General features: G+C 36.0%; 3 protein-coding genes across 4 annotated transcripts; 2 read left to right on the top strand and 1 right to left on the bottom strand.

Annotated features, from left to right (window-relative positions):
* Positions 1 to 1,106: 1,106 nt before the first annotated feature.
* On the top strand, positions 1,107 to 4,971 carry LOC136415112 (uncharacterized). Of its 2 annotated transcripts, none has more exons than XM_066399535.1 (12): positions 1,107 to 1,365; positions 1,442 to 1,694; positions 1,749 to 1,862; positions 1,916 to 2,099; positions 2,151 to 2,296; positions 2,350 to 2,485; positions 2,734 to 2,916; positions 3,079 to 3,182; positions 3,249 to 3,364; positions 3,547 to 3,666; positions 3,879 to 3,998; positions 4,058 to 4,971. In XM_066399535.1, the coding sequence occupies exons 1-12, from the start codon at positions 1,265 to 1,267 to the stop codon at positions 4,344 to 4,346; spliced, it is 1,866 nt and encodes a 621-aa protein (XP_066255632.1). In that variant the 5' UTR covers positions 1,107 to 1,264; the 3' UTR covers positions 4,347 to 4,971. The 2 variants fall into 2 exon arrangements, with proteins under 2 accessions (XP_066255632.1, XP_066255633.1); XM_066399536.1 differs by having other exon boundaries at positions 1,109 to 1,365; positions 3,088 to 3,182.
* Positions 4,972 to 5,045: 74 nt separating this feature from the next.
* On the bottom strand, positions 5,046 to 6,122 carry Dpm3 (Dolichyl-phosphate mannosyltransferase subunit 3). Its single transcript, XM_066399537.1, has 3 exons — positions 5,859 to 6,122; positions 5,269 to 5,346; positions 5,046 to 5,218 (listed from the first exon to the last, which is right to left on the bottom strand). Exons 1-3 carry the CDS (start codon positions 6,006 to 6,008, stop codon positions 5,153 to 5,155), a joined length of 294 nt encoding a protein of 97 aa, XP_066255634.1. The 5' UTR covers positions 6,009 to 6,122; the 3' UTR covers positions 5,046 to 5,152.
* Positions 6,123 to 6,617: 495 nt separating this feature from the next.
* LOC136415042 (transcription factor IIIA-like) lies at positions 6,618 to 8,749 on the top strand. The gene is made up of 2 exons (XM_066399403.1): positions 6,618 to 6,773; positions 7,079 to 8,749. Exon 2 carries the CDS (start codon positions 7,132 to 7,134, stop codon positions 8,719 to 8,721), a length of 1,590 nt encoding a protein of 529 aa, XP_066255500.1. The 5' UTR covers positions 6,618 to 6,773; positions 7,079 to 7,131; the 3' UTR covers positions 8,722 to 8,749.
* Positions 8,750 to 9,000: the final 251 nt, after the last annotated feature.

Genomic DNA, 9,000 nt, shown 5'->3' with positions numbered 1-9,000 from the left:
TTAATTTGTTGTGAGGGGGAAATGATGAAGGGATATCTTATTGGTCGCCTCTTAGTATATTTAGATTCCTTGCGAATCTGACGACCTCTCAGATTAACCTATTTAAATCTTGTGGCGGGACTACTACTCTGCCTTAATGATAAAATCTGTGGCAACAGCTCGACATGCGCATAAAACGGTCTCCTCCTCTTTAAGACACAGCCGGCATTTCAGAAATGCCCTTTCCGGTCAAGTGAGCAACGAACAGACCATGCTAGGAATCACTATAAATACTTTTACTTATTCCCGGCTCAACCTTATGACGAATTGTGCTCTTTCCGTGCTCTCGACCTCAGCAGGACCGTCTAGGAGTGTGCCATGCTTGATAGATTATTCGAGTAATTCAGAAGTCTCAGCTCAGGTCCTATATCTGCAGCTGCACCTTCGCCAAACATTAGAATATCCTCAATGCCTCCCCCCCCCCCCCCCCCTGCAAGGGTATCATCCCCTCCCTCGTCCCAAATGACCTGTATCCATATCAGCAGGACTTAATCGCCATAATGCTTGATCATACACATACAGTTAACACCATTTTGGTTCGACTTTTAGCTTCAGGTTTTAAAAAGTTGGTAATTTACTGACTTTAATGGCAGCTGTTTACCCCATCTTAGTTTCTAGGCAAGCGCATTGCTTATTTTATATCCAAATTTTCAATGTGTGTTGTCCAGGCTGATTCTTGAACCATTGTGGGGTGGTTCCTTCACCGATTGGAATAAACCTATCATCGTCAGCGCGACCTTGCATTTATATAAGGTATCTCAGAAATGGTGCCACAAATTAAACTCTGTATTCTAGGTCCCGAAACGGGACCAAAATTTTATATAAAAAAGTGTGGAAAAACGCGTTGTTTCCCGTGTAGGGTGTAAAGCGTTCATTCCTACGGATAGTTCTATAATTCATTTTTCCGAAACGGATGGAGATAAATTAATTAAATTTTATATATTGTGTATGTGACAAAGAGGGAAAAGATATATGACAAATCTGAAGATTTTCATGTAAAAACAAGAGTAAAAAAACGTGTCATTCAGCTAATTTTGAATGTGAACAGCTCAAAAAAGCTGCGCCTGCCATCTGTGGGTGAAGTCCACATCCAGCAGACTGTCAATATTCAACCTCAGAAAAAATATAAATAAATAAAAAGAAAAGGGGAAAAGCTTCTGCTAATCATTAATTCTAATCCGAATTAGATTAATTAGAGAACCAGAGCTGATCTCGTCTAGCCACTATGGCAGTACCTCAAAACTGCAAAATACTCCAGCTTTCCGACTGCGCCATGATGTACATATTGTCCTATTTAGATGCTACGTCTTTATTCAATTTAAGCAGGTAAATTCGTATTTTTTGGCTCAACCTCTTACTTGCTCTTACACAAGCTTTATTGACACCCCTTTCCACCTTTAAGGACCTGCCAGTATTTTAAAAATATAGTGGAAGATCCCCAACTGTGGCGCTACATCGAGGCCAGACAGGAACCGAACAGTACCAAAAAAGTTAATTATGTCTGCAGTAGAATACACAACAAGACTTCACATATACTTCTGAAGGCTGAGAGCAAATATATGGGAGTGTTACCACAGGAAAATTTAATTGGCTGGAACCGATTGGATCAACTTACAGTTTTGGCATTAGAAAATCAAAGATTTGATGGAAGATCTGTATGTGGTCATGTTCCGTTATTATTATTAATTGGATTTAATTGGTGGTTTTAGTTGACTCTAAAAGATTTTCCAAGAACTTTAGAAGAACTCAGTTTGAAGAAAACTTATGTCAAAAATGGAAAAACCTTCTTTCAAAGTTCATTCAGTGCCATGGATAATTTAAAGGTAAAATCAAATAATATATCTTTTGCAACTTCAGTAAATATTATACTACTTAGGTATTGGTTTTGGATGAATGTGACTGGCTAGACAGCAACTTCTTCATGTCTATAGCTAAATATCCAAATTTAGAAATTCTGTCTGTTATAAGATGTATGAGGCTACATTTAAACATTGTTCCTTACCTGAATGTGGCCAGGCATGGCTGCAAGAAACTGAAACTCATTGATACAAGATTTAATAGTAAGTCACATTTGGTAGCACTATAAATTGTATTTATGACAAACATTTTAGCTGTTGCAAATGACATAGTGTCTCGATCACATAAAACTGTGGTAGCCATGTACTTGCAAAGCATGAGTTCTTATGAGTTAGACACTGGGCGATGTTTAATAAGGTGTCCACCCTTGACCATTGAGAGCCAAGATTTAATTTCACAGGTGACTAAAAAATAACGCAAATTTGTTATTTTGTTTGAGGGTGCTGTTTTCAGAGTACTGTGAAAAACCATAGTTTAGGTGAGTACAAACATCTAATAGGTGTTGGTGTGCAGGAGTTACCTCGAAGTATACTATATCAGGATCCTTATCCTCCGTGCTCATGTGGATGGGAAGATAAAGCAGACAATGGTAATTATATTGTATCTTTCCGTAAATAATTAAACTATGTACTGTAAAGGATTACCATCAACCTTGTTACTTCATTGAATAGATGCAACATGAAAAAACAGCAAACATTAGTCTCTAAAGTTGTCATTTCACAGTTCTATCAACTTGATTCAAAAAAATAAAAAATATATATAAATTTTGAAAAACATGCTGTTTTTAAGTTTATCTCTTAGGCCATATGATGTTAACAGTGTCTATTTCCCATATAGAACCCTGCACAAGTGAAGAAATTGAGACCAAAGATATACACAGAACCATGCCAGTAGATGACCACATTGATTTCAATTTTTCTCCACAACGGTTCATATGTAATAGACATATGAAGGAACTGAATACACTTCCCAAAGACTTCAAGAACTTTTTCTATCAAAGTCAGAAGAAATTTTACCCTGGTTAGTCATTTTATTTGATTTCTATATGAGAATTTTTAATTATTTTAGTAGTTCTAATTTGACTAAGTAGCTAAAATAATTGAGAAATTGTTTATAACCTCTGCTGTCAACAGCATCTTAATTGTACTGCATTATATCTCGTTTGTTTATATTCATGGTTAGATTTTCTAGACTCTTCCGATAACGATAGCGATTCTGACGAGGATCGGGACTGTTGCATGTTTGGAGTAGGTAAATCGCAAATGATTGTACTCAAAGTCAGAGAGGTATTTTATTCTTATAATTTACAATAAAAATAATGCTAAAATAAATTTCCTATTTATTGATTTCAGGCTGATGAACAAGGAAACATTCCAGAACCAGAGGTTATAGATATTTTTAGACCTGGAAGTAACATCATCAATATAGATATTAACATAAATGATCAAGGAGCGGCACAAAGGAGTAGGTAAGTACATTGATAGTGTTTGTGACGTCATTTAAATGTGATGTAACACAGATTATTTATGAAGCCTAGTTTAACACATCACAACAAAAATACTTAAATTTTGAAAACTGTCCAATACGTTTACATATAGACATTTTATATCCTACTAATGATGCACACATGAGCTCACTTCTCTAATGTAGACCCGAACTGGAACAGCCTTCCACTTCAAGACAAAGTGACAATACTGATTCTAGGAAAAGAAGAGCTAGTGAAGATGCCGGAAGCAGCAGTAAAAAACAAGCAATGGATAATAATGAAATGTTAGTAATTCATATAATATACAACGAGCACGCAAAAATGGGTTTAAAAATTAATGTTTTTCACTTTAGTAAAAAGAAGAAAAGTATCACTTCACGCTACCTAGATTTGCACACTTCCCGCGAATTTCAGTATAGCGTGGTTCAGATATTGCAGAGTTCATGTATCCTTGTCACCCAATAAATTCTACAAAATGTTTCCTTTGATTACTTAGGGAACCTGCCGCTGAAGAAAATAGAGCAGAACCTGTTCAACAACAGGCCGGGCATATTCGGGAGCACCAAGGTGCACCCGCTAGAGCTGCCCGAGTGCACATTGCCGGAGGACGATCTCTGTAATACCAAAATACTACACTAACTCGACGACGCGTCTTTTATTATTTTGTTGTTACAGACGGGTGAACATACGAGGGCCAAATCCGATCCGACTGATCCAGGAAGAATTACTGAACCAGGAAGAGAGTCAGCATAAAATTAGCTTACGCCGGCTTTCTCTGAGGGGGTACAGAGGAATTACAGATGAAGCTTTGGTGTGCGTCCAGAATTTGAATCTAGAACTACTGGATGTAACGCATACAGCCGTTACTAGAGATGGAGTAGCAAAGTTTCTTACGCTAAATCCGAATTGTAGAGTATTACATCCCAGTTATTGTGTGTGTAAACCTAGGATACCGTGCTTGTAAACTTGAGCCAAAAAAAATTATGGTTACGTGTTTGTGATTTGTGTAAAACAGATAATGAGAAAAGTTGTGGCACACAAAAATTTTTTTAGAAGACTGCTGTTATTAGCAATTTATTTTCTTATTTGGATGCTTTCGTAGAGTGTTTTTTTTAAATTGTTTTAATTGATATTAGGTTAATCAAATTACCTAACTTGCATCAGTATAATAATAACTATAAAACTAATTAAATTGATTAATGGCTAATAAAATTATAAAATAAATTGTGCGAAATTGTCCATATCATTAGAACAATTGAAGTTATCAATTAACATGATATGGTATTTAGTTGACATAAGGTAATACGATGCCACCGATACAATGATCAAAATCGGAACCGAAATAAAATTGTAGAAATTTACCATTTTTTCCAGGGTCACTTATTTCGTTCAAACACCTTTATTTGCAACATCATAGTTTTAATCTTTGTTTTAAATCCGTTGAGAGGCAGGTTCTTGACCATTACATTCAATACATTAAACAGCTTAACTACAGCCGCAGTGTTCCGGGCCATCTGTAAATCTCTTTAAGAATGCAAAGACTGAATTCTCTTTGCCCTTCATATCATAATCATGTTCCAGAGCATCAAATTGAGCTTAGATGCTGATGGATTTTCTTCTTTACTTTAACCTAGCACTTCAGAAGATACAGGTATTTGATAAATCAAGTTCTATCAGTTATTTATTAATAATATTAACATTATTAAGGAAATTGATTTTGTACATGCTATGTTCCAATAAAACTCAAAAATATATAAATATAATTAGGGACTATGTCGCTGTTTGCTTAAATTTAAACCCAAGGTTTGTCAGGGCTGCTTTGGCCTCTATGATTTCCTAAAATACAATATGTAAAACTTGAATGTTTTGCACATAGATAGTTCTACCTTTTGCAATTCCTCTGCTGCATCATCACAGTCATTAAAGGTATAAGCTCTATAGAGAACCAAAGAAAGGGCAGATACCTGAAATCAAAATATACAGGATGAAAAATATGAACAACATAAGAATCCTGGAAATGTTTAGAGTTACAAAGTTGCTTAAGTGGGAGAAAAGTTGTACAATTTTGAGCTTTAAAAGGCATTTGTTTAAAAAAAGAAAAAAATTGACTAATAATGTTGAAGGGGATATTTCAAAAGTATAAGACATTAGCTACTTTTAAAAAAGTTAATCACCAGATAATTATCAGAGATACCATAATATTATCATAATAAATATCTGATAATTGGAGAAGGATCACAAGAAATGAGGATGAAGTTGGAGACACTCTTGATCAATAGGGCACAACTATTTATCTTGGAACGTGTGTCAGACCGCACCGGATCACCTAAGAGTTGGACAAACCTGACCGGAGTCAGTTATATGGCCAGGACATGACTAATGTTTCAAAAATGCCTGATATAAAATGTGTCTTTGATACCTAATTCTAGACTGCGAAACTAGCGATATTAAGCGCATTTAATTTAATATGCCTTACCCCAAATAAGGCAGCAAAAATGATTGGAGACCAGAAGAGAAGGGTGTAATGGTTTTTAGCAAAACTATTATCGATGATATTGGTGAGTAAGGCCAACCAGAGCATACCCAGGGTTACAGCTGTAACCATCCACTCAGATAGTTTAGTCATTGCCTCGAAATTAAGATTAAGAACACTGAAGTAAGTTTATTAATTCATTTGTGCCTGGTTTTAACAATTTTTTTATTTTTTCCTTGCAGAATAAACAAAGAATATAAGGTTATGTTTACGTTACATTGACATAAATAGGTTCTGTCGGGTTTATAGGTGTTTGCGTTTACCGATGGGGATTTGGGGTAACGCGACGTGCTGTTGCTGCTAACGGGGTAATCTATGTTTCCGTTACGAGGTGAGCACGCTGAAGGAACCAGTATTCTAACCCGGCCAATATACTAGTCCTTGATACAAAATACGCGCTGATACTGCTCGACTATCTTTATTTACACAAAACTATTGCTACGTTTATTATCACAGTCTGTACGTACTATACGGAGGGTGATAATCGTGGTACCTTTCTCGAGAGAGCTAAGAGTAAAAGTAAAAGTGAGAGAGTTTTTAAGGGTCGTTTTGAGTTTATATAGCTAACCAACCCTTTTGCTATTTCCGCCCTTGCTACTCGTCAACTGTCACTCCTGTGAGTGTCACTTGTCGGTGCAGGTTCTCGGAGTGAACTACTCTCAAGTGTATAATGCACCACAGTTCAAAAATCAGTGTTAATGTGTAAACTTCTACATAACCTCAATCTCGGCTGAAACCTTACCCCTGTATGACCTCACCTTCCTCCTTATTCCTCGCTTACTGTCGGGGTCTACATGTGTGCGGTTCCATCCTAATAAACCATTGACCGTCAGCCAGTAGCGCTTCAAGGCAAGCTAGGTAAGTACTTCAATACTAAGCTGAATTAACTCACCTTAAAGACCATTTGAAGTCCACCCGATCCAGGTTTCGTGAAATATCGATTCGATTTCCATTGCCAGTTTATTAAGTTGAACTATCTTATTAATTAACTTCTGTTAAAATTTGGCAAAGTAATTTGCAGATCTTTGCAAATAACAAAAATCTCAAAATTTCTTTATTGAATTTCTTCCCAAACACCCATAGCCCCATAAGTTGAGGTGGGTTATTAGGTATATCCAAAATAAATGACAAAATTAATCTCTATTGCTCTTTACTTTTTACAGGAACTCCCTCCATTTGATCACGATTTTGTTCCAAATTATAGCTAATCAAAAACATGAGTTTTGGAGACACTTCAGAGGACAACTCCAGTGACTCACAATGGTCTCCTCAACCACGCCACTCTCGTCAAAATGTATTATCAACTACCTCATCATCTGCAGTGAACCATCAAAGAAACAGCCAAAAACCTCAACCCCTAACATCATCTGAAAGTGACCTATCATCATCAGAAACTGAAGCACCTAAAAAACACTCAACTAAGAAAGACTCAAAATCTCACAAATGCCCTGAACCTGAATGTAAGGCAGTATTTTCCAGACCTTACAGACTAAAAAATCATATAGCCTCCTGCCATAATAAAATTAATCTCTTTAAATGTCCATTTGATGACTGCAACAAAAGCTACTCTAGTCAATCTCACTTAAAAAGGCATAAACACACTGCTCATAATGCAGAAGCAAATTGTTCATTGAAGGAAATTATTTGTGATTTTGATGGTTGTGGCCTAGTTTGTGCTAATAAGTACAGCTTGAAAAAGCATATTCTTCATAAACATGTCAATTTACCATTTGACTGTTCTATTTGCAAGGAAAAGTTTCGTCGAAAAAGCTACTTAAATGCTCACCAAATAGAGTGCCATGATAAGCCTGCTCCGTATCGATGTGAGAAGTGCTCTCAGTCATTTTCCCATTATCACATGTATCATAAACATGTAACACGACACAAAACCTATAATTGTGATTGTGGCAGCTCTTTTGAAAAATGGTCTCAATACATAAAACACAAAAAAGTAGAGTGTACATGTCCAAAAGCTGAACACATTTGCTCTATTTGCAAAAAAAAATTTACAGCTAAACAGCACTTAAAAGAGCACTCTCTCAAAGTGCATGTGCAAGACAGTCAGAATGACAATTTCATTTGCCCTTATTTAGACTGTAAGCGTTCTTACAAATATAAGAAAAATCTTACCAGCCATATAAAAACTTTTCATGACAAAATTTTTGAGTATTTTAAATGCCCCCAAGACAAGTGTGAAGCAGTTTTAAAGACCAAGAAAACCCTTAAACAGCATTTAAGGCTCTGCCATAGTGTCAAGCCTTTGAAAGAAAAACCACGCAGAAAACCACGAAAAGACAAAGGATCAAAGAAGAAAATCACCGCTTTCAAACTGAGTGGCCTAAAAAGTGGTATCCAGGTAACTGAAAAAGTAGTTGAGGTGAGTGACGTAAATGAAGAGCTTAAAAGTGAGAAAACTTTAATGGAATTTTGCAAGGGTAGAAGTGAAAACTTAGACGAGGGATGTGAAATTAAACTTACTCAAGGAATTAATGAAAACCACACTCAAAAATATAATGACGGAGATCAAAAAGAACAGGAAATTGAGATAGATAAGATTGATAAGACAAATGAACCTCAGAGTGAAGCTTTATTTTTGCAATTTCGTGAGAGAATAAATAACCCGTTGGTGGAAGATAAAGAGGAAAGAGAAACAGGGGTAACTGAAACTCCCCCTTCAGAATTAACAGTGGTAGTGCAAACATCCGTAGGTGGAGACTCGCAGGCGAGTTTAGGGGGAATTAATTTAGATCAAATTGTGTTAAATAACGACTCAGAAGGTGTAGATATTATGATTTTTGATATGTAGGATTGTAAAATATTAAATTTTATCCTATGTGTATCCTTATCTTGAACATACCATGATCATTACGGTACTTACTTATTTCCCCAATCGATTTCCAACATCACCATATGTGGAAGTGAGCACCTCTAGGAACACGTAATGCCTTATTCGTAAACGTTGTAACCGGATTTACAAAAAATTACAGTTACCAAAAAAAACGCTTCTAATGAAAGACCGCTAAAATAGGAAGCACGGGAATTAATTTTTCTCAATAAATCTCAGAGTATTAATTATATGCAATAA

This window comes from Euwallacea similis, chromosome 19 (assembly GCF_039881205.1).
Source record: "Euwallacea similis isolate ESF13 chromosome 19, ESF131.1, whole genome shotgun sequence".
Classification (NCBI taxonomy): domain Eukaryota; kingdom Metazoa; phylum Arthropoda; class Insecta; order Coleoptera; family Curculionidae; genus Euwallacea; species Euwallacea similis.
This window is presented reverse-complemented; position numbering and strand designations above follow the sequence as displayed.

What these genes read in the sequence shown, in the direction of transcription:
- LOC136415112 (XM_066399535.1), top strand. Translation starts at nt 1,265, where the DNA reads ATGGCAGTACCTCAAAACTGCAAAATACTCCAGCTTTCCGACTGCGCC. An exon ending in TTGTACTCAAAGTCAGAGAG is followed by an intron (nt 3,183 to 3,248) that starts GTATTTTATTCT and finishes TATTGATTTCAG; the next exon opens with GCTGATGAACAAGGAAACAT. An exon ending in GCAATGGATAATAATGAAAT is followed by an intron (nt 3,667 to 3,878) that starts GTTAGTAATTCA and finishes TTGATTACTTAG; the next exon opens with GGAACCTGCCGCTGAAGAAA.
- Dpm3 (XM_066399537.1), bottom strand. Translation starts at nt 6,008, where the DNA reads ATGACTAAACTATCTGAGTGGATGGTTACAGCTGTAACCCTGGGTATG. An exon ending in TTTTTGCTGCCTTATTTGGG is followed by an intron (nt 5,347 to 5,858) that starts GTAAGGCATATT and finishes TTTTGATTTCAG; the next exon opens with GTATCTGCCCTTTCTTTGGT. An exon ending in CAGCAGAGGAATTGCAAAAG is followed by an intron (nt 5,219 to 5,268) that starts GTAGAACTATCT and finishes ATTGTATTTTAG; the next exon opens with GAAATCATAGAGGCCAAAGC.
- LOC136415042 (XM_066399403.1), top strand. Translation starts at nt 7,132, where the DNA reads ATGAGTTTTGGAGACACTTCAGAGGACAACTCCAGTGACTCACAATGG.